The sequence below is a fragment of the Prionailurus viverrinus genome, chromosome B2 (assembly GCF_022837055.1).
Source record: "Prionailurus viverrinus isolate Anna chromosome B2, UM_Priviv_1.0, whole genome shotgun sequence".
In the NCBI taxonomy this organism is placed as follows: Eukaryota; Metazoa; Chordata; class Mammalia; order Carnivora; family Felidae; genus Prionailurus; species Prionailurus viverrinus.
This window is the reverse complement of record NC_062565.1, coordinates 35311095-35334380: the sequence shown is the minus strand read 5'-3', so window position 1 is coordinate 35334380 and position 23286 is coordinate 35311095. Positions and strand designations below refer to the sequence as shown.

At 55.9% G+C, this 23286-nt stretch overlaps 3 protein-coding genes across 7 annotated transcripts in view; 1 reads left to right on the top strand and 2 right to left on the bottom strand.

Moving 5' to 3' along the window:
• Window positions 1–9445, top strand: part of CPNE5 (copine 5) — a 93886-nt gene extending 84441 nt beyond the window's left edge. For all 3 annotated transcript variants that reach the window (XM_047859068.1, XM_047859067.1, XM_047859069.1), the window contains 7 exons: window positions 3200–3246; window positions 4775–4956; window positions 5806–5933; window positions 6167–6269; window positions 6891–6948; window positions 7394–7467; window positions 8699–9445. In XM_047859068.1, the coding sequence (XP_047715024.1) occupies window positions 3200–3246; window positions 4775–4956; window positions 5806–5933; window positions 6167–6269; window positions 6891–6948; window positions 7394–7467; window positions 8699–8917 (811 nt within the window). In that variant the 3' untranslated portion in view covers window positions 8918–9445. The remainder of the gene's footprint in view (window positions 1–3199; window positions 3247–4774; window positions 4957–5805; window positions 5934–6166; window positions 6270–6890; window positions 6949–7393; window positions 7468–8698) is intronic.
• A 3421-nt stretch (window positions 9446–12866) lies between these two features.
• Window positions 12867–13925, bottom strand: LOC125166433 (galanin receptor type 1-like). Its single transcript, XM_047860357.1, has one exon. The coding sequence runs from the start codon at window positions 13923–13925 to the stop codon at window positions 12867–12869; it is 1059 nt and encodes a 352-aa protein (XP_047716313.1).
• A 4315-nt stretch (window positions 13926–18240) lies between these two features.
• Window positions 18241–23286, bottom strand: part of RAB44 (RAB44, member RAS oncogene family) — a 33722-nt gene continuing 28676 nt past the window's right edge. Inside the window, exons 12-14 of one of the 3 annotated variants that reach the window (XM_047859620.1) lie at window positions 22414–22515; window positions 20702–20778; window positions 18241–18763 (exon numbers count right to left, since the gene is read on the bottom strand). In XM_047859620.1, the coding sequence (XP_047715576.1) occupies window positions 18673–18763; window positions 20702–20778; window positions 22414–22515 (270 nt within the window). In that variant the 3' untranslated portion in view covers window positions 18241–18672. Of the gene's footprint in view, window positions 18764–20701; window positions 20779–21257; window positions 22017–22413; window positions 22516–23286 lie in introns of those variants that run through there. The other 2 variants (XM_047859621.1, XM_047859619.1) reach the window with 2 other exon arrangements.

The window sequence follows — 23286 nt, the reverse complement described above, 5'->3', positions numbered from 1 at the left end:
GCCCTGCTCTGCCCTTAGGCGGGAGAGGCGAGCCCGCAGGGAGCAGCTGTCCCCTAACTGTACCTGCTTTCCAGCCCCTTCCTTCCCTGAGTCGTTTCAGAACCCAGAGCAGGGGAAGACCAGTTAAGGAATGAGGCTTGCCTCTCCCCTCACCCTTATTTGGAAGAGCCGGGCCGGTGGGTGTCCCTCAGCTGTGGTCCCATAGGCGAGAACCACCCTCGCAATAGTGGCCCTGGGAGCAGAGCTCTTAGCCTCCAAGTGTCTCCCGTCCTCTAACAAAGACACGATCTGTCTATTCCCCAGTGAGACATGACCACAAAGAGATGAATAGGGTCGGTCAACTGCTATAACAGATAATCCTGTGACCTCAAGGCTTAATACAAAACAACGGTTTATTTTTCATTCATGGGGTGGCGGGGATGGGTGAGACGCTCTACACAGTCAGTGAGGGACCCAGGCTCTTGCCTCCTGGTGGCTGCATCCCTCGCAGATGTTGGAGTACACTGGATGCTGTGCCTCCAGGCAGCAGGCGAGGGGAAAGAGCGTGGGCTGGACCGTCTCTGGCCAGCAGACCCTGGCTTGGGTCTCCCGCTAACCGTGTCCTTCATCCTTCCTAGGGGACGATGGTCCCGTGAGCAGCAGCTCATCTGTGGTCAGGTGGGGAGAGGGCTTTGGCTTCTGAGAGGTGCCGTCTGCTGAATGCAGATGAAGCGAGCCTGGCCCCATCTTACATCACCCCAACTGGGACCCACCAGAAGGGTGTCCCCAGGTGTGATCCCAGAACCCCGTCTTCAGAATCCATCCCTGGATGAGGGCAGGGAATGTCTGTTGAGGGAATGTCTGTTGAAGAAGCAGATTCTGAGGCCCCATCTCAGACCCAACTGAACTGGCATCCTTTGGAGTGGGGCCCTGGGACCTTCTTCTTAAACAAATTCCCCTGGTGACTCTGTGGTCACTAGAACCACGAGACTAGACGTTATCAGGTTCACGTCGTGTCGGCTTTGTTCTTTAATTTTTTTTTTAATGTTTATTTATTATTGAGAGGCAGACACAGAGTGTGAGCAGGGGAGGGGCAGAGAGAGAGGGAGACACAGAATCCGAAGCAGGCTCCAGGCTCCGAGCTGTCAGCACAGAGCCTGATGCGGGGCTCGAACTCAAAAACTGTGAGATCGTGACCTGAGCTGAAGCCGGACGCTTAACCGACTGAGCCACCCAGATGCCCCTTGTCGGCTTTGTTCTGTCAGCATCTAGCACAGAACCTAGAACAGCCAAACCCTCAGAAAGCTTCCACCCTGAATCTGAAGCCTCAAAACCAAACCTTTTATTACAGAAAAATTCCAAATACATGCAAAAGTAGAGAGAAGGCGTAATGAGACCCCAAATACCCTTCACCCAGATTCAACAGTTACCAACTGCTGGCCAGCCTTGTTCCATGCATGCATGCTTCCTTTCACCCAGTTAGTTTAATTTAAATGTTTATTTTTGAGAGAGAGAGAGAGAGAGAGAGAGAGTGCAAGCAGGGGAAGGGCAGAGAGAGAGGGGGACAGAGGATCTGAAGCGGCTCTACACCAACAGCAGTGAGCCTGATGTGGGGCTCCAGCTCACAAACTGGGAGATCATGACCCGAGCTGAAGTCAGACTGTCAACCAACTGAGCCATCCAGGCGCCCCTCATCCAATTATTTTGAAGCAAATCTCAGACATCATATTTCATTCCCCCAAATACTTCAGGATATAGCTCTAAAATATAAGGACTTTTTTTTTTTTTTTTTTTTTTTTTTGAGACAGAGAGAGACACAGCATGAGCAGGGGAGGGGCAGAGAGACAGGGAAACAGAATCCGAAGCAGGTTCCAGGTTCTGAGCTGTCAGCACAGAGCCTGACACGGGGCTCAAACTCATGAACAGTGAGATCATGACCTGAGCTGAAGTCGGACACTTAACCGACTGAGCCACCCAGGCGCCCCTAAAATTTAAGGACTTTCTTTTTTTTAATAAAAGAAATTAGATTTTATTTATTTATATTTACTTTTTAATGTTTATTTTTGAGAGAGAGAGAGAGGAGAGAGATCACAAGTGGAGGAGGGGTAGAGACAGAGAGGGAGACAGAATCTGAAGCAGGCTCCAAGCTGTCAGTGGAGAGCCCGACGTGGGGTTCAAACCCACGAATCTGTGAGATCATAACCTGAGCTGAAGTCGGATGCTTAACCGACTGAGCCACCCAGGCGCCCCTATTTTATTTTTTTAAAAGATTTCATTTTTAAGCAATCTCTACACCCAATGTGGGGCTCGAACTTACGTCCCCAACATCAAGAGTTGCATGCTCTACCAACTGAGCCAGCCAGGGGCCCCAAGGACTTTCTCTTTGTAAAATGTACCCATAATACCATAATTACACCTACAAATCAAACAGTTCCTTAATACCAAAGACCTTTTCAGTGTTCGAATTTCCCCCATTGTCTTACTTAATTGGCTTGTTTGAATCAGAAATCCAGGTAAGATCAATATATTGCGATTGGTCCATTTGTCCCTTAATTCTCTTTTTATCTGTTGATTCCCCCAAGTACCTGAGGCTTTGCTGAAACAGATTCCTGCTCCCCGCCAAGGGATTCTGATTCACGAGGTCTGCAGGGGGCCTGGACTCCTCACTGCTGCCCCCAGACTGGCTTTTCTGGCTGCATCCCCCTGCTGTCATTTAACATGTTCTTCTGTCCCTTATATTTCCTGTAAACAACTGGGAGATCTGGAAGTTCAGTAGGATTCACGTTCCAGCTTTTGGCAAGGCAGCATCATAAGTGGGGTGTTGTTCTTCCCTCAGAGATGCACAATATCTCTGTCTCTCTTTTTTTGTCAAGTAAGCGTGAACCCCGAATCTGACTCCAAATTTGAACCAGAAACACAGTGGGACCCTACTTCACCTAACTCAGGCGGGTCCAGGCGCAGGGTTGGGAGAATAAATAAGTCATCGTCACCAGGTGTCCACATGGAAAGGAATCATCCTCAAAGAACTTTCGCACTGCCTACCTCTTATACTCACAACAATCCTCTGGGGGGAGGCTGTGGCTGGGATTACTATCCCTGTTTTCCAGAGCTGGGAGCAAGGGACTCCACCAAAGTCACATGCCTGGCAAGCCGTGGGGCTGGGGTGGAAGCCAGATTGCCGCCTGTCCAGCTAACTCCCCTGCTCCTCTTCCTCTTTTAGGACCCAGATCAACTTCACGGTGGCCATCGATTTCACGGCCTCCAATGGTGAGTGGGGGATGGGCAGAGGAGCTGGCGTGGGGCTGGGGCTGGGGCTGGAAAGGGATGGGGGGTACTTTTCAGAGCTATCGTGGTTGGTCCTAGCTGGGAGCCAGATCTCCCATATTCTCTGGCCTCATCCTCATCAAAAAGAAGGTACTTAAGCCTGGAGAGCCAAAGTATAATCAAGATGGCAAAGGCATCCCCAGACTGGACCATGGTCTAATAAATCTGGGCTCTGGACCTATGTGCCCTGAGGCACAGCCTTGCCCTTGAGGGCACCCGGTCTTCCTGCAAGGATAGGGCAGTGCTGCTCTGGGCCCACAAACAGCACATGGAGAAAAAGTGTTTCCTCATGGGATTAAACCTCACATCCTTTGTGCAGGCCAACTTTCAGGCCGAGCAGAGCTCTGTGGTCCTCAGCGAGGGCAGGAGCCCCCAGTTCCCACCCTTGCTGGGGCTGTCCCAGCTCCCTTCCCTCCTCTGACCTCGGTTGGGCTATGACCGAGTCACCAGGAACAATCAGTGCCCCACTTTACACTGTTAGAAACTTCACAACCTTCCTTGGAGTCTGGACCTCCATTAGCGGTGCTCAGTGCCCATTTCCGTGTCTATCAGCAGGAGCCCAGGTTTTGGCCTCCTCAGGTGGACCCTAGCATCCTAGAGCGGTAGGAAGTCAGAGCTGGAAGGGGCCTTGTCATTACAATGAGGGGAGTTCCAGTAACACATCACGACTCCTCACAACAATCCCAGGAGGTGAGACTATTATCCCCACTCTAAGCACGAGGAACTGAGGCTGAGAGGTTAAGGAACCATCCACGAGCACACAGATAGAGACAGGATCTGTACCTTGGCAGTCTGTGCCAGAGTGCCCCTCATTAATAAACAAATAAGTAAAATGCGGGCATTATCAGTGGTGACAAGGGCTATGGAGAAAATGTAAGCAGGAAGAGGGACAGGGAGCGTTGGGGGAGGCTGTAATTTTCAGGAGTCTGCTCAGGAAGACCACACACCATGTACACATTTATAGAAAAGTGTCCCAGAGGGAACCACCATTGCAGAGGCCATGAGGTGGGGCTGGTAAGGGGCCAGGCCTGAGTGGGTGATAGGAGGGGGTGGCAGGAGGCCAGGAGGGAGGTAAGCAGAGGCCAGACCCCGTGGGGCCTGTGGGCACCCCCCGGTTGGGACTGGGTGGGATAGGAGCATGGGAGCATTTGGAGGAGAGAAGAGGCATGATCTAGCTGCCTGGGGTTTGACAGGCTCGTCTGGCTGGACGGCAGGCCCCAGGGCAGAGGCCGAGAGCTGGGCTGGGTGGCTGGTGGTGTCACAGAGCTGGGGACAGCAGATGGGATTCTGCATATATTTTGAAGGTTTAGCAACCAGGAGTTACTAAAGGATTGAAGGTGTGGCAAGAGAGAAAGGAGTCAAGGGTAAATAAATCAAATTAGGGGTGCCTTGGGCACCCCCCCACTGCATTCTGAGCCCGGGGTGCTTGGAGCGTCAACACCAGCAAATGTTCCCGTGTCCCGTGTTGCAGGGAACCCCTCGCAGTCCACATCCCTGCACTACATGAGCCCCTACCAGCTGAACGCCTATGCACTGGCGCTGACTGCCGTCGGGGAGATCATCCAGCACTATGACAGCGACAAGATGTTCCCTGCCCTTGGCTTCGGGGCCAAGCTACCCCCTGATGGAAGGGTGTCCCACGAGTTCCCGCTGGTAGGAGGTCCTGGGAGGACAGGCTGAGGGCCCACCGGGCTCGGGGCGTGGTGACGAGCCTGGGGCAAGGGGACATCCGTGCAGCCCTTGGGCGGGGGGGTGGGGGGGGGGTAAGCTGCCTGCTGTGTGTAGGGGGGCTTGTAGCGGGGCTTCCAGAAGCCCACTCCCCAGCTGGCTCACCAGCATCTCCCCTCCATGTCTGATGCCACCCACAGTGGGGTCTGCCCTCTTTTTTCTGACAAGACCCAAGTAGAGGTGGAGTAGAGACGTGGCTGAACTACCCCCACCAAAACCCCAGAAATCAGGGTAAAAGGGGTGTGCGTTGGGTATGGGCAACTACAGGTAATTCCAGCAACTCCCCGAGTTAGTGCTGCGATGGGGGACCTGAGGGATGCTTTCTCAGGCCCCCTCCTCTCCCTCCCTCCCACGAGCTGGGGACTCTCAATTGTGCCAGGCACAGGACACGGGAGGACAGGTTAGTTGGCTGGCCCTTCCAGAGCCACTCAGACCCTGCAGTCATTTTAGGACGGAGTGGTTTGCCCGGGGGGCCCCCGAGGGAAGCAGCCAGGGCTCTTGTGGAGGGGGTGCCATCTGAGCAGGTACAAAGAGTGGTGCAAGGGGCAGGTCGGAACCCTGCTCCCCCAGAGCACGTGTTGCCCTGGGGCTCCCTCCTCTTCCCCTGCCCCCCACCAGAGAAGAGTCTAGGAGATCCCAGACCTGCTGGCCTCCCCCTCCCTGGCTGTACGCCAGCAGAGCACCCCCCCCCAACCCCAGCAGAGCACCTGGCTGCCCTCCTTCCCACTCCTCCCTCCTTCCTGAGCTCAACCTCCCCATCCCCGGTGCCCCCAGAACGGCAACCAGGAGAACCCCTCCTGCTGCGGCATCGATGGCATCCTGGAGGCCTACCACCACAGCCTGCGCACGGTGCAGCTCTACGGCCCAACCAACTTCGCCCCTGTGGTCACCCACGTGGCCAGGTGAGTGCCGGGGCCACTGGACGCCCATCCCCACATCTTCACACGGCCTTCGTGTCCACCCCTGTCCTCTTGGGAAGGTGGGAGGAGGTGTCTCTTCCCGTCGACCCGCCTTTCAGAGAGCTCTGACCCTAAAGAGACTCCCCTCCGGCTAAAGGCTTGTCCCCACCAAAGTGTGGGGGGCGGGGAGGGACACCGAGCGGGCCAGACAGATAGCAGCCCCCACCCCACCCCAGGACCGCGGCCGCGGTGCAGGATGGCTCTCAGTACTCGGTGCTGCTGATCATCACGGACGGGGTCATCTCGGACATGGCACAGACTAAGGAGGCTATCGTCAATGTGAGCTGGGGGGGTGGGGAGGGGGGAAGAAAATGGGGGTGGGGGGCATGCCTTCCCGCTGCTTTAGAGGAACCCTTGGGACGAGGCTTTCCACGCAGTGGGGTTTGGGGGGCGGAGGGGGCACCGGCTGATGAAGGGTCCTACCGATGACCTCTGTACCCACCCTAGGTGGTCCACTCCCTCTAGATGCCTATGGTTCCCTTATTAGCCCATCTCTAGGACTGCTGCCCCAGACCCCAGCCCAGCCTGGCCAGGTCCAGTGGGAGCCCAGGGTGGGGGAGGCCCAGGAACATGGCTCCCCCTACTGGGTGTTCTCCCTGCATAAGGGACTCCCACCCCAGCTGGCACTCCTAGTTGCCCACATAAAAGATGTCCCACTTGGTGGCCCAGGGACAGAAGCGGGGATGGGGGTGTCTCATAGAAGCAGACCTGTGACCCATTTCACCCTCTCGACCCTCTCTTCCTCTCTGGGGCCTCACCTTGGTTTCCCTTTGTCTGTGTCCTTCCGCCTCCCCCCTTTTCTGTGTTTCTGCGTGTCCCCATCCTTCTGTTCCATTTCTTCTCTTTTCCTTCTGTCTTCTGTTGACCCACCCCTTTCTGCCCCTACCCATGATCTCCCAGGCTGCCAAACTGCCCATGTCCATCATCATCATTGGCGTGGGCCAGGCGGAGTTCGACGGTAAGTCCCCATCCCCCCAGGTATTCCCCCAGAGGCTTCAGGCCCTTGGGAATGACCCTTCCCCAAAGAGTGAGAGCTCATGGGTGGGTGTGACTGTCTGGGTGAGCACAGGGTGTAAAGGTGTGTTTGTTTGCACAGGGAAGGGTGTGTCGGGCTGTGTACCCATCCCAAGGCTGTGGGGAGGAGGCCCAGTCACTCCTCCCTCCTCCAACCCTGGGAGCTTGGGGAGGGTGGGGGAGCTGGAACACTGGGCTAGAAGCCAGGGGTTCACCTGGTTGGGCTCCTCCTGTCTCCTGGCCTCAGTTTCCTCATCTCTAACATGGGGATCTGGTCTGACGGTCTCTGCCTTGGATTGGCCTGGGATTGGAGGACAAGTTCCACTGGTGTGCCAGGCCCAGGTGCCCACCATTAATTCACCCCACCCCCAATGCCTCTCCTCACACAGCCATGGTGGAGCTGGATGGTGACGATGTGCGGATCTCCTCCCGGGGGAAGCTGGCAGAACGGGACATTGTCCAGGTGAAACCCAAATCCTGCCTGCTCCAAGGAAGATGCGAGAGCCCCTCTAGCCAGGCTGGCCTTATACACCCCCCCTTTTAGAGACTTCTCTAGAAAGGGGCCCTGGAGAGAGCCCCAGAGTGGCCTGGCCACCGGAGAAGGGAGCGGGAATCAGTGCTTGGGTCACACTTCTCCCCCAGCTGGACCCCTCTCTCCCATGTCTGAGACTCACCCCTAATGTTGTTACCCCGACCAGAATGCTCTGCCAGTGCTCTCCCTGAGCCCCCAGGTCTCCTTGGCCTCCTGCATGCGGAGCACTCACACTTGATATTTGCACCTTCCATTGTCTTCTGCTGGGCTGCCTTCCCAGTGGGAGGGCAAACCCTTGAAGGGGGTGGGGGGGAAGGTGTCTATAGTGTTGCTGCGGCCCTCTCCGCCCTCTCCGAGAACGGGCAGTGCTTGCTTAATTGAAGCCCTGTCTGAACATCCCATGTACAATGGCAGATGTAATGAGCAGACAGGTCTTTGTCCTCAGGGTGTCCCTGCCCAGTCAAGCCTCAGAATGCACCTTAGTAAGCACTTCTGTCTGTGAATCTCCTGCAGACTGAGTCCCTAGTGTTTAGGAGATTGGGAATAAAAACTGACATTCTCCAGAACCCCTGGATTAAAAAGAAAAGAAAAAAAGAGAAAAAGAAAAAAGGAGGAGGGTTCATTGCAGGGGTAGAGAGCAAAGAGAGGAGGCTAGACCTCAGAGCAGGGGCAGTCTGGGAGGGGGGACCCTTGCATAGAAAGGCCTAGAGCCAGGAATGCGCTGAGGCATTCAAGGGGTGGTGAGGGGCTCAAGGGGCCTGGGAGGAAGCCAGAGGGGCCTGACTTTAGGTGTCAGCGCGCGAGAGAAGAGGAGAAGTGGAGCCAAAGAGAGAGAGGTGGGGGGGAGATGGGAAGGCCCGCTCTTCCAAGCCAGGGGGCTCAGTCAGCGTTTCCTGAGCACCGGCTAAGTCCCTGTGTTGGTGCCAGGACTTCCGAGATTAAGTGCTCTTGTTTGGTGATGTATCCTGGCATGACGTAGATGCTCAGTACGAATCTGTTGAGTGAATGAGAGAACAGGGGCTATGAGAATTCACCAACATGGGGAGGGGGTGAGTGCAGAGGGCCGAGGCTGAGGAGGAATAGGACAGGAACCCAGGCCTGGAGATGTGGGGGCTGTGGTCCAGCCGGAGACCCTGCCTGACCCTGCCTTTCCTCTGGCCAGTTCGTGCCCTTCAGGGACTACGTGGACCGCACTGGCAACCACGTGCTGAGCATGGCCCGCCTGGCCCGCGATGTGCTGGCCGAGATCCCTGACCAGCTGGTGTCCTACATGAAGTCACAGGGCATCCGCCCGCGCCCCCCGCCTGCGGCCCCAGAGCCCTCGCCCCCACAGTCCCCAGCCCGCACGCCCCCTGCTTCCCCCCTGCACACACACATCTGAGCGCTCTTCCCGAAGTCCCCTGGCCTGTGGCGGGCGGCTGGGGCCCGGGGAGGCCAGTGGAAGTGTAGGCGGGGTCTCCAATTTGCCCCGCCCAGCGGGGGGGGTGTATAGGCGGGGTCTCTTGCAATTTGCCCCGCCCAGCCTTTGTAACATGTGTGCCTGGGAGGCCAGCAGGAGGCGGGGCCTCTGAAGACTCCTCTCTAATTTCCTAGCCTTATGGCCCAACCCAGGGAATTGGGAGGGTACAGGTGGTGGAGGTGAGGTTCTGGGCCCCTGCCCTTCTCATTTCCCCCTGATACCTGGTTCTGGCCCAGCCAGGAAGGTGTTAACAGTGAGGAGAATCGAGGTCCCCCTCGGCCCACCTGGCAATCCCGTCTGCTCCTATATGGCCGTGAAGCCTGGGCTGGGCCTCCCTCCTCCTGTGGTGTCTATTTCTATACCTGGCCCCTGCCCTCCTACCCCAGTATCTATCCCATCCCTATTTCCAGTGAACCCTGTGAGGCTGTTGGGTTTGCAGGGATGCCTGAACATGTGACCCTTCCCAGGGACACCTGCATGCTCTGGGAGCCCTGCGGACCCACGCAGGGGAGGCTGTGAGGGGAGGCCGTAGGCCGCATGGTGGGCTGGGAATGGAGGCCTTTTGGGCACAGGGTCCTTTCTGGTGCCTCTCAAGCCCAGAAGGACATGGTTTTAGATCCACAGATCCACAGGCCTTTCCTTGGTGTAGACCCACGGGCATCTCTACAGCTGACTTCTGATTCCAGGCATCCCCTCCTCTTGCCAGAGCTGCCTGGGGCCCCTGGGGCCCAGGCCTCTGCTACCCCCCTGGGGGCCTTGGAAGGAGCAGTCCAGCCCCAGCACTCCTACACTGCCCCTCTGACCCACGGGGATAAGAGATAGAGGTCCTGGGTTCAAGCCCTGCCTCTAGCTGCCGCCCGTGGGAACCCAAGCAAGGCCCTCCTGCCTTCTGGGTCTCAGTTTCCACATCTGTAAGTCAAGAGGGTTGACCAGATGGTCCCGGATTTACCTTCAGCTCTGATGTCCTGAGAGTCCATTCATGCCATGCCTAGCTCCCCCCATCCCACTCCTTAGCAGTGCGACCCCTTACCCCAGGCCGTCTTGGCCTTTGGGGTCACCTTGTTCCATCCTGTCACCCCAAATCCACCTGAGTCCTTCAGCCTTGGGCTCTGGTGTCTGAGCCCAAGCTCCTGCCCCTGCTGTGGGGAAGGTGAGACAGGTGATCTCACCCCTGGGCCCAACCAGCTGCCCAGCCTTGGTCATGCATGCCAGCCCCTCCTGCAGCATGAGGCTCCGAGGCCCACTGCACATCCCATGCCTGGGCGCCACCCCCCCTCCACCCCCCCACCTCCCCCGCGCCCGTCTGCTGCCCAATGCCGCTCCCCTCCCTGTCATGCATGATGGTGGTGTTTCTATGCTGTCTGGTCCTGTGCCCGTCTCTGAGACAGTCTCTGTGTGAAATTTGCCTTAAACTGGAGTAAATTTGGTTCTTTTACTAAAGTTTCTTGTTTTCCTTTCTCTGTGAAAAATAGAAAATATATTGCTGTTCAACAGAGTCCAGGTTCTCCTCTCCATCTTTCTTCCATTCTTTTGTTTAATGAAGATTTACTGAGCAACTACTATGTGCCAGGGTCTGTGCTGGGCACTCAGGATGCGGCAATGAAGAAAACACAGGTCCCGTCTCCACATGGAGCTTACAACAAACACATAAATAAGACAGGAAAACCCAGTAACCACATAAATAGGTAGATAACTTAATTTCAGGTGGTGATAAGAGTTACAAAGACAAAGAACAGAAAATAAGGGGCTAGAGAGGGACAGGGTGATATTTTAATGAGGTGGTTAGGGAGAGCCTCTCTGAGGAAGTGAAGGTTGAAATGAGCCCTAAGGAAATGAGAGGAGGCACGATGGTATCCAAGGCCAAGTAGAAGGAACAGCAAGTGCAAAGGCCCTGAGGCAGGAGCATACTTGATGTGAAGGACAGCAGGGAGGCTTGTGTGATTAGAACTGTATTAAGTGGGGAGATAGTTCAGGAGGTGAGATCAGGGGGGTGAAGAATCCAGAGTGCATAGGGCCTTGTGGGCCGTGGTTAGGGCTTTAGCATTACTCTTGAGTGAAATGGAGTCAGGAGGTGAGAGAGGTGAATAACATGATCAGATTATTCTCAAAAACAGGTGGGTCAGTTTATTACATTTGATCACCCACTGACTCATCCCTCAACAAGTATTTACCTAGCACTCACGCCAGGCCCTGCTCAAGTTTGGAAACACTGATTCACGCACAGTTGTACCCTCAGAGGGCAGCCCCTGCCCTCCGTGTCCCTCTTCGTCTATCAACCCCTGTGGCCATCAGAGCCCAGGATCGCAGGGAAAGGGGACTTCTTCCCTCCTCTGGGCAAGCTCACTCTCAGATTAGCCCTCCAGCCAGCCATTCCCAATCTGCACATCACCAGAAATTTGGGACTAATTATACCAAAGTTGGGGACTTATTTTCTTCTTATGATTTTATAGTAAATTAGAGCTGATTCATGGCTGTCCCTATAATTAGATCACCCTCTGACTTGCATTCCGATGTGCTTGGAGTGGGTACCGGGTGGGGTCATAGCTTGGGAAGAGGGAAGTTCCCATAACCAGTGACCCATTTTGCCTCACCTTGGACGTCTGTGGGAAAGCGTCAAGCAGAGATGCCCACCTGGCAGGGGAATCAAGTCTCAGAGCCACTGCCCAAGGGGGGCCAAGTGCATCTTTACTGAGCTTGACACTGTAGCTTCTCTCCTGGGTTATTTCTCAAGGTATGGCCCATGAAACATTGGTTTTTTGGCATGGATTTTGGGGAACTGCCTACTCTGAGCCCCTCTCAGAGAATCCCAGTGGCCTTTGGAGCATTCAAGGCTCTGATAAGTCCTGCAGCAAAGAGACCAGTTTAACTTGGTTCAATCCAGTGTTTCGAAAGCTTTTTGACCATGGAGTCAGAGAGAGAGAGAGAGTGTGTGTGTGTGTTTAGCTGTAACACTGTTACCAAGCAGAAAACGTTGAACATTCTGTCTTAGGACTTCAAGTAGAGATCACCTCCCTGGTTCCACCACTAACACAGAAGACTGAGGCCTGCTACCGGGAGGCCAGAGGCAGGGCGTGGAGTTTGGGAGCTTCTCAGAGGAGGTTGGGTAGGAGAGGTGGGGACCTTTCATTTCTCTGGAGAGAGGAAGGAAACCACAGAGAAGAAAGGAGGGCGTTCAGAAAGTCACGGCACAAAGGTTGACTTTGTGTTCCCTCGTGGGGCTGAGAGGTGTGTGTGACTGAGCTAGGAGAGGGCAGGCAGAGGAGGGAGAGGCAGCTGAAAGGCTCTCCTGGCCTCTGGGCTCCCACCCCGGGTGCAGCTGTCTTCCCTCCTCACCCCTATTTGCTCCACCGGCCCTCAGGATTAAGGACCCTGGACTGTCATTCCCCAGGTCATTCCCCTCCACACTTATGCCTTTGGAAGTCCCTTTACCGATCACTTGTCCACTCCCTTCAAGTGCCCCTGAATTAATAAAAATAAAATGACGATAATAATCGCGATGACCAACACTCATATGCACTTATGAAGCAGCAGGTGTTCTGAGCACTCTATGTGTGTTACAAGTATCTTTATAACAACCCTGTGAAGAAGGTGCTACCATTATCCCACTTTCCAGATGAGAAGACGGAGCCATGGAGAGGTTAAGGGACTTGTTCAGGGTCACACCACTAGAAAGTAGTAGAGCCTACAGGTATCTGAGTCCCAAGGTGGAATGGGAGCATCAACCTAGTTGCCATTTTGGTTGCTGTCTCACCTTTGCTGGGCCACCTGCCCTCTCTGGATCTCAGGGTCCCCACTGGCAAAATGGAGGGGACCGGCTCTAACGTCGCTAAGGGTCTTCCCATCTCTCTTGACTCTCAGCCCTCCCGTCAGCCTATCTTCTCAGACCCTCGCCAGACCCCAGAGGCCTCCCGGGACCTGGGTTGAGGCCAGGCTGGATGCTCTCCATCACCATACCGGCCCCGCCCACACCCCCAGGGTGCCTGGCTGCCCTTGGCCTGCAGAAGAGGTCCCTGAGCCCTGCCCGGAAGGGGCGGGAGAGGTAGAAGCAGAGGATGGGGCTGACGGCACAGTTGGAATAGGCCAGGATGGTGCAGAGGCTGGACGCCACGAAAGCCCCCGGCGTGGCAGGCAGGCCGCCCACGGCTGCCACGTAGCCCAGCACAGAGCAGGGCCCCCACATCAGCACGAAGACCACCAGCACCACAAGGATGAGCCCTGCGTTCTCCTGGTGCTCCCGGACGCTCTCCCCGCTGGGGCCACGGGGCCGTGTCCGCAGGAGCCAGCCCACGTGGCCGAAAGAGCAGCCCAGCCCCAGCGTACAAGGCAGGAAGGCCAGGGCTCCCAGCAGGCTGAAGTAGCAGGAGGCCTGGGCAGGGCTCAGGAGCAAGAGGCAGGCCGGGGCCCCCACGGCCCCCTCCTCCACGACCACCCTCTGGAACAGCCAGGTAGGCAATGATGCAGTGAGGCCCAGGACCCACGCGGCCCCACAGAGCAGCAGGCGGGCGCCCCGGCCAGACGGGAGGGCCACGTCGGGCCAGGCCACGGCCACGTGGCGCAGAAGAGCCGTGGCCACCATGCTGTAGAAGGTACAGAACATGGTGGCATTGTTGGTGGCCTGGCTGGCAGTGCAGAGGACGGGGCCCAGCCACCAGTGGGGCCGCAGGAAGCTGAGCAGCAGCACGGGCACCACGCAGGCCAGGAAGAGCAGGTCGGACAGCGTGATGTTCACCATGAGGCTGTTGGTCAGGGCGAGGAGCGGACGGGGGGCGCCTGAGGCCCGGCCCACCACCACCAGCATGAGCCCGTTGGCCACCAGCCCCACCAGCAGGATGAGGCCGCAGACTCCGGCAAAGACGAGACGGAGCAGTCGCTCAGGTGTGGCTGTGAGCCCGGAGGTGAACGTGGCGTTGGGCTCCGGCCTAGGCTCCATCCTGCCCCACACGCACAAGGACAGTGTAGAAACCGGCCTCTTCCCCTGCTGAGCGCCCCTCCTTTCCCAGAGCCCTGCATCCAGGGGGCCCCCTTGGCATGCACCGGTCCCCTGAGACCTCACAACAGCCTGGTGGGACGGGCTCGGTCTACACCGTGGGCTCAAGTCCCGACTCTGCTACGCTGTAGCTCCGTGACTTTGGGAAGTTACCTGAGGTTTCCCTACCTCAGTTTCCTCAACTGTAGAGAAGGAAATAAGATAAAACCGATGTCAACAGTAACTGTTACAGAAGGGTAATTTTCATGCTCCTCTCTTTAACTTCTTTATTTCTAATTTTTTTTTTTTTTTCAACGTTTATTTATTTTGGGGGCAGAGAGAGACAGAGCATGAACGGGGCAGGGGCAGAGAGAGAGGGAGACACAGAATCGGAAACAGGCTCCAGGCTCCGAGCCATCATCAGCCCAGAGCCCGACGCGGGGCTCGAACTCCCGGACCGCGAGATCGTGACCTGGCTGAAGTCGGACGCTTAACCGACTGCGCCACCCAGGCGCCCCTTAACTTCTTTATTTCTAAAACTTCTGCGGGGATGGGGTGCCTGGGTGGCTCGGTCGGTTAAGCATCTGACTCTCGGTTTCGGCTGAGGTCATGATCTCACAGTTCACGAGTTCAAGCCCCCCACCGGGCTCTCAGCTGACAGCATGGAGCCTGCTTGGGATTCTCTCTCTCTCTCCCCCCCCCCACCACCCCCACCCCACCCCGCTCTCTCTGCCTCTCTCCTGCTCAGGCTCTCTCTCTTTCTCTCTCAAAATAAATAAAGAAACTTTAAAAATATGAATAAATAAAATTCCTGCAGGGAGTGCAAAACGAATTTGGGGGGCGTGTGTGTGTCTATGTATACGCACGTGCATGCGTGCGTGCACGCACGCGCATATATATTTGTAAACAAAACCTTGCCTGCCTGTGAAACAGATTTTAATTCGAGGTTCAAGTAAGAAAGTGCATATGGAAGGGCTTTGAGAAGGTGTGAAGTCCCTGCCGGCGGTTCCCAAGCTTGTCTGTGCATGGGGATCACCTGAGGAGTTTCAAAAATACTAATGCGTGGGTCCCAGTGACAAGATTTCATTGATGTGGGCTTTTTTGAAAGATTCCAGATGACTCTACGGGGCGGACCAGCTTGGGAACGACCGCCTTTCTGTGGCTGTGCTGGGCACCCAGTGGGGGTGGGGGGAGGCACCGCTCCCCAGGTGTCGGATCTTCTCCCCCTCACTGCGTCCTACATGCTGAGAACATGGGGGGCCCCCGGAGCCAGGCTGGGAAACGGAGTCTAGACATCCCAGAGTCAGCCCAGTGGGGGCTACTGTCTGCACCTGCCACCATGCGGATCAGGCTGGGATCCCTAGCTTTCTTGGGAAGAGACTTGCCCATTAACCCAATAAATATGTCCTGAGTCTATACCCTGAACCAGCTTCTAGAGATCCAGCAGCAAACGTGACATGTCCGTGGGGTCTTGATTCTACTTTCCTTCCCCTTTTCTCCTACACTGGGGGCAGGGGGAGTCTGGAGAGACCCCTCTCTGGCTCGGAGCCGGGGGTCCCCTGAGCCCCTGCGGCAGAGCCCTGCCTGGGGGACTTGCTTGGCCTCTGGGGCCCGAGGGCAGCCGAGAAGAGACCTCAGGGGGGCCTGTGTGAATTCTGCCTCCAATACCACGCCACTGCAAGGTCTCAGGCTCCTTCCAGGAACTGGGTGAAGGAGGAACCGAGGGACCAGCCTCAGTCCCTAACTGCCCTGTCTTCCCTTTCTTCATTCACCCGGCCCAGGCCTGCTGCCAATGACAGAAGTGGAGACGAGGGGAGGGAAAGAAAGGGTCCAGGGCCCCGGCCCCGGCTCCACCTAAGCGTCCGTACCTTCCTAGGAGAAGCTCCGTAACTTCATGGCGACGCTTGGGGCCGCCAGAGCCTGGGTTCAAACCCCCGCTGCACCACCTGCTAGCCGTGTGGCTGCAGAAAGCGACTCATCTTCTGTGCCGCATTTTCCTTAGCTGTGAAGTGGGGATAATCACAAGCCTCGTCTCACAGGGCTGATGTGAGGGTTGAATGGGGTGATACAAGCTAAGTGCTCGGAACAGTGCCTGGCGCAAAGTAGGAGCTTTGCAAACGACGCCTGTTCTGTTCCTGCCCACCCACCGTTCCAAAAATCTCTCTTCCCTGACACCTCTGTCCACACTCCAGTTTGTCCCCCTGCCCTCCCCTTCTCCCTCCACCGCCTGAGCCCCATCAGCCCAGTCCCACCCTCCTTTTCTTTTTTAAAAAAATTGTTTAAATGTTTATTTATTTTTGAGAGAGAGAGAAGGCGCGAGGGAGGGGCAGAGAGAGGAGATAGAGAATCCGAAGCAGGCTCCAGGCTCTGAGCTGTCACAGAGCCTGACGCGGGGCTCGAACCATGAACCCCAAGATCATGACCTGAGCTGAAGCCTGACGCTTCCCGGACTGAGCCACCCCAGGCGCCCTCACCCTCCTTTTCCGAACCAGCCTCAAGCGAAGTTGTGACCAGCGCCTGCTTGGCGGACGTGCCCTGGGAACTCACCACTTGCCTGGATGCTCCCTCTGAAATCTACCTTGAGCCCCTCCTGCTGCTCTCCTTACTTGCCTCGTGCTGCTCTGAGGTTCCTGGGCCCTGCTTGCTGACCCGGAGCCCTCTGACACCAGGAAAGGCTGGCGGCCCCTCCACAGCCCTGCTCGGCACAGAAGCTGGACCTAGCCAGAGAAAGCCGAGAGAAGGTTCTGGGCAGGTGTGTGGTCCCTTCTGGCACCCCACCTCTAGGGAACCTGAGCTGGCTGCCTCCAGCGGGCGCAGAGCTGAGATGAAAGGGGCAGGCCTGGGGGCTATTTCTGTACGGGGTCCCCCAGAGGACAGGGGCTCTATCCGCTCTCCTGGCTCCCCCAGGAATCACACCCTGCTTACCTGCCTCATTAACTCGCTGGCCTACCGGACAGAGACGTTGGTGCCTGCCAGGTCCCCAGGCCCCAGAGAGAGCCATTAGCAACAGCAAGACCTGCCTCCCACCCTCGTCCATGGGCACACATCACTGTCTCCAGCCCACCTCTCCCTGTCTGTCTGTCTCTCTTGGAACCTACTACAATCTAGAAACTTCTCAGAGCAGGGAGACACTTGTGGGCTGACGGAGAGGATCCAGGAAGGGAGAAGAGATCGGGGATAAGAAAGAATCCATAAGAGGGGCCAGGGAGAGAACTGCCTAGATCACAAAGTCATCCTGGCATGTTGTCTAGAGGTTGAATGGGGTCCGTTAAAGGCATTGGATCCAACCTTTGGTGGCTTCGGAAGCCTGAACCTTTTCCACCTTGCCTCTTGCCAAGGGTCACCCAACTGCCACTTGTATGCCTCTATCGACAGAGAGCTCACTGCTGTGGAGGCATCCCTTTCAGAACCGAGCAGAGGGATGGGGGCCAAGATCGGAGACCGATTCGACCTGTAGGCAAGCTCTGTCTTCCACCTCCCGCCCTCCCTTCCTCTCCTGCAGTCTCTTGCTCTGTACCTCTTTCTCTTGGAACTGTCTCTGCTTGTCTCCCCCACGGAACCGGGGTTTCCTTGGATTCAGCTGGGGAATTCACCAGGATCGAAGGATCACGAAGTTATCATTACGCACCCTGCATCCTGCACACGCTGGCCTTCAGGACATGGTGGGTGTCATTGCGGTTAGATGACGGGGACAACAATCACGACACACATACGTGACGGAAGATAGTCCAACACTGAGGGGCCGTCTCCCTAAGATTCTCGAAACAAGCTCCTTCAGGGCACGGGAGACCGCAGCCCGGGGGGTGCTGTACCTTTCGGGAGGCAAATGTGCAGTTCTGGGAATCCCTACAAAAGCTCCAAAGAGGGGGCCACGAGTGACCCGCAGCCAGTGTCTCTGCTGCTCCCCAGGCCCCGCCAGCCACACCCCAGCTGGACCTCGAGAGCACCCGGAGACTGACGACTGAGGGCAGGGAGCTGCACCAGGGGACATCTTGGCGTTAGAGCAGGTGATCCTTGAATACGACCCCTTAGAGTCAGGTCTGGGGGAAAGGAAGTGGGGGAGGGGGGGACAGGAGACAGGAGGAACAGGGCTTGTCAGGGGCCATCAGAACATTGCTCTTTCCCCAGACTCGGATTCTGCGCGGAAGGAACTCCATGCTTGCAAACGGGTGAATGGGACAAGGTTCACCAGCTTTGTCAGGCACGAAACAGGGGGACTGCTTGAATAAAGAGTATTTTGTCATTAACAGGCTCTATCCGTTAGCAATCAGCCCCGAAGCAAGCTCCCAGGGAAGTTTCTCTCCCTCTCCTTAGCGTTTATTTTTCATTTTGATTATATCAAGAACACCGAATCATTGCAGAAGATCTGGAAATACAAATACATATAAAAAGGGAAATAAGACCTCCGCACATGCACCCTGCAATATTAACACCCAGAGATGTGTGCCCAAGAATGCGGTGTGCTTTCCTTCATTCATTTTTCTAGACTTTTCCTTTCTTTAAAGAGTTTTCACCACCATCACCTCAGCAAAGTCCTTCTTCAGAGTGCAAAGGGCAGCCCTACCCTGGGATCCGAGTCCTGACCGGAGGAGGGGTTTTCCTGAACATCCGAGCTGGCCGTCTCTGTCATTGCTGTGTCCAGGCAGGTGGGACAGGAGCCGAGGAACAGGAAACCCGAGGGGTGCCGTCCTGTCCTGGCTGGGCCAGATGGTCAGAAGCAGCAGACAGAGCTCTTGGATGGCCTCTTGGGGGCCACCTCCACCAGGGAGTCCTTCAGACGGTCTTCCTGCATCTTGAGTGACCTGTGTGATGACGCCAGACATCAGTCCTCTGTCTCACCTTGCCGGGGCAGCAGGGAGGGACCTGCGGGTGCAGCTGTGGGGCTGGGGCATTGCATCCCCTGAGCTACCTCTCTTCCCCCCCTGCTCTGTTCCTGTCCTGCATTCCACACGGCACCGGAAAAATGGGGCCATGGAGACTTTTGCCCTCTCTTTCCTGGCATCCTTTCCAGACTACTGTGTGCCAGGCTTGGTGCAAGGGACTCTGAATGGGACAGTGAAGCCGGCATGTCCTTGCCTTGAGTGGTAAGGGAGACAGAGAGGAGAAGGGGCTGTCAGAACCCAGGAATGGGGAAGCACGCCGAGGGACCTCACACCAGGTTCTCCAGGGATTTACGGAGGAAGGAGGCAGCGTCAGAGCTGAGACCCAGCAGAGTACAAGGGTTCACTAACAGAAAAGCAGGGTGCATTCCAGGCAGGGGGCAAAGGCTCGGTGTCAAAAGAGAGCTGGGGATTGGGGAAATAAAAGAAGCTCATTGGTTCATTCGCTTGCTCAGATTATATTTACTGTGTGGGGACCACTGCGCTAACTCCCAAAGCCTAAAGACTGACCGGCCCAGAAAGAAGCCTTGTAGGCAACAGGGGGTCAGGGCCCCCAGGGGCCTGGAAACCACATTCAGGAACCCGGGCTTCTGTTCTACAGCGGAGGGAATCCGTTGAGCAGTTTTGGATCAGAGGCCATCACAGTGTGATTGGGTGCGTGGTTTGGCAAGCTCGCCCCGGTTGCTTTGTCAGAGAAGGGCCTTCCAGATCATCTGGCCTAGTACCCCGTCCGCCTTACCCATTTCATTCATTTCTTGGGCACCTAGTATGTGCTGGGCCCTGGGTGTGGAGGGAGGGGCTGAACAAAACAGACGCGGCCCTGCCCTCCTGGAGCTACAGTCTGGTGCAGGAGGCTGACAGCAACAAGGAAGCAGACAAATGCACCTGTGATTACGATTTGTCAAGAAGGGTTTTTGTTTGTTTGTTTTTTCAAAAAAATTTTTAATGTTTATTTATTTTTGAGACAGAGAGAGACAGAGCATGAACGGAGGAGGGTCAGAGAGAGAGGGAGACACAGAATCTGAAACAGGCTCCAGGCTCTGAGCTGTCAGCACAGAGCCTGACGCGGGGCTCGAACTCACGGACCATGAGATCGTGACCTGAGCTGAAGTTGGCCGCTTAACCGACTGAGCCACCCAGGTTCCCCATGAAGGGTTTTTTTTTTTAAAGTTTGTTTATTTTGAGAGAGACGAGAGCACAAGCCAGGGAGGAGGAGGGGCAGAGAGAGGGGGAGAGAAAGAGAACCCCAAGCAGGCTCCCCACTGTCAGCGCAGAGCCCGACGCGGGGCCCGAACTCCCGAACCGCGAGATCACCACCTGAGCCAAAATCAAGAGTTGGATGCTTCACTGACTGAGTCACCCAGGCGCCCCAAGAAGGGCTTTGAAAGACACGAACAGAGGACAGGGATCCAGAATAGTGGTGGGATGGGGAGTGGTCAGGGAGGGTCCCCCCCTAAACAGCTGGAGCTGAGTGAGTGTGCACGTACACACGCACGCAGGGACAGGGGAGATGGCTCCGGAGATGAGGAAGGCCACTGCGAGGCATTGGGATTTTGTTCTAAATCTAGTGGGAGTTACTAGAAGGCTGGGAGCAGGAAAGTGACTCTCTCTGTCCCACCACACTGCACAGAGGAGAAAGCAAGGCTCAGACAGGGCACGTGAGACTTTTAGGAGGTGATGCAGTCAACGGCGTTGGTAGAACTGGCTTCGGACTCTCTGCACAGTGCTCTCTGTCCTTCCCCAGAGTGTGAGCCCTGTGTTGTCGCAGTGCTTCCTCAGAGTGGGCCTTCCCTCCCTCAGGGGGGGTCTGGAGGCTGCCCAGGAGGCTCTCGGGGTGGGGAGGGGCGGGGTGGCACTCACCGGGCCAGGTTCATCATGGACTCCTGGATGTTGTGACCGAGGGCGGCGCTGCACTCCCCAAAGGAGACTCCCAGCTCCTGCAGACAGACAGGGGTATGGGTGCCCTCGGGGAGCACACTGAGCATCCTGGTGGCCGCCCCCACCGCCAAAGCCCTGGCCATCAGACAGAGTCCCACCCAGTACGTCCCTAGGCCAACCACAACAAGCGAGGCAGCCCCTTCTCCGTGTGGCCACTGGTCCCAGCCCTGGTCCTGCCCACTGGCCCTCTCCACCCTGGCCAGCCACCATGCTAAAGATGCCACCCCGGAAACGTTCCAGAGCCCACAGAGTAATGGTGGAAAGCCCGTGTCCCAACTTGGAGAAATGTCCCTGGGGATATATATATATATTTAAAAAAAATTTTTTTTTAATGTTTATTTATTCTTGAGACAGAGAGAGACACGGCACGAGCAGGGAAGGGGCAGAGAGAGAGGGAGACACAGAATGTGAAGCAGGCTCCAGGCTCTGAGCTGTCAGCACAGAGCCCGACACGGGGCTCGAACTCACAAACCGTGAGATCATGACCTGAGCCGAAGTCGGACGCTTAACCGACTGAGCCACCCAGGCGCCCCTCGCTCTGTTTTATATAACCCTTTGGGGTAGGGTGGGCTCAAGGTCATTGTACTGTTGGATTAAAGCATATGCAATGGCTAGTTTGACGGGGCCCCGGTCAAATATCAGCAACCTCACAGGATTCAGAAGACCAGCTGTTCTTTTGACTTCACGTTACATTGTAAGCATTTCCTCCACACCCTCAAATATTTTTTCTGGGACGGGATTCTTAATGGCAAATGCTAGCCTCTCCCATGAACCTCCACAATTTGACCACCACCCCCTGCCAAATGTCTGTTCTTATAAATAATACTGTAAATAACATCCTCACGTAAACATTCTTGATTATACATTGTACGCGGGTATCCATTACGCTATTCTCTTAGGGATTATTATTTCTGATTCTTTCCTCAGGATAAATTGCCAGAGGAGGAATTACCATGTCAAAGAGATGAGCCACTACATTTAAGAGGGAAAAATTCCCGCCAACCAGGAGCCACAGTGATGACCTCATGATTACGAGAAAAGAGAAGGGGAAGGAAATACAATATGGAAATGCCAAGAGGGGTTGTAGCAGAGGCGGGGCAAGGGGTGGGTGCTTTTTTCCTTCTCTATTATTCTCCCGAGTTTCTGGAATGTGGCCAAATTCTATTCGTAAATAAATAGTATCCACTGTCTGGTGGTGGGGCTTTTGATGCGCTCTCGCCAGAGAAGAATTTGAGTCCTAAGATAGAATAAATTAGAAGGAATGCTATGTTAATTAGAGACCAGAGAGAAAAGTAAGATTTGATTGGGAATTTTAAGTGAAGCTTTTAAAACCTTTCTTTACTCGGAAGGTATTTTTGTGGGGGTCAGAATGGAGAACTGCTAGTTCAACGTGAGGGTCAATGTCACGCCCACCATCACAGCTTCACGTTTGGGCCTAAGAACAGGGTAGGTCAGAAATAGAGGGGGCCAGGCCGCTGTCCACTCTGACCCGCCCTTTGGCAGGGCAGGGGCAGGGGCAGGAACGGGCAACGGGTCCTTCTCGGTTAGCCAGGCCGGGGTGACCTGTCCACTAACCTCCAGGGAGGGGTCTGCCCAGTCCAGGCTGGGTGAGGGCCTGACGCCCGGGTGCTCACCTGGGCCAGCTGCTGCCCGGCCTCGGTGGGCACCTGCCGTTTCTCCTCACAGTCCATCTTGTTTCCCAGGAGAAGCACGACCACCCCATCGGACCCTGAGTCCTGCACACAGAACACATTCCCTCAGCCACACGTGCTGGGTGCCTGCTATGCTGTGCCAGGCCCTGGGTGGACGCGGCCCCCCCTCCAGGGAGCTGACTAAGCACACCCTGCCCCTCCCCCACCCCCATGACCGCCTTTCCGGGTCACACCCACTCCACACCCTTCGGTCGACAGTGAGTCAGCCCCTCCTCTCTGCCTACCAACTTGTCAGCCATTTTCCGAGGCCAGCCTCAAAGGTGCCTCCCCTAGCAGGCCTTCCAGGATTGTTCCCGCCCATGCCCTTCTCTTCCTGCCTGTGCTGAACAGCCCGGTGCTTGATTACACAGGCCGGCTTGGCTCATTTCCTAGTGGTTTCATGACTACTACTACTGCTGCTAAGCTTCTGTTTACTGGGTGCTTCCTATATACCCAGCATTGTGCTAAAGGCAATGATGTCAGTTAATCCTAACAACTGTCTGCGAGAAGCTGGAAAATCGAAGTTCGGAGAAGCTGAGTCACGTGTCCAAGGTCACAGAGTTGGGGCCGGGTAGTTGGGATTCACACCTAGGTCCCGTCAGACCCAGAGCCCAGTCTCCTTCATATATCACCTTATCCTACTTCTCTTCAACTAGACTAGAAACTCCCACAGAGAAGACAACACGTCTTCCTTCACACCCCTCTGCGGTGCTAGCCCATGCTGCAGAATTTCAGTATGTGCCTGTCAACTAAGCACACGGGGCGAGAACTAGAGACGGGTGGACGGACGACTTCTCACTTAGAGTGTCGCTGCAC

Bases quoted from the DNA above. Each gene is read 5' to 3' on its own strand.
- LOC125166433 (XM_047860357.1), bottom strand. From the start codon at position 13,925: ATGGAGCCTAGGCCGGAGCCCAACGCCACGTTCACCTCCGGGCTCACA.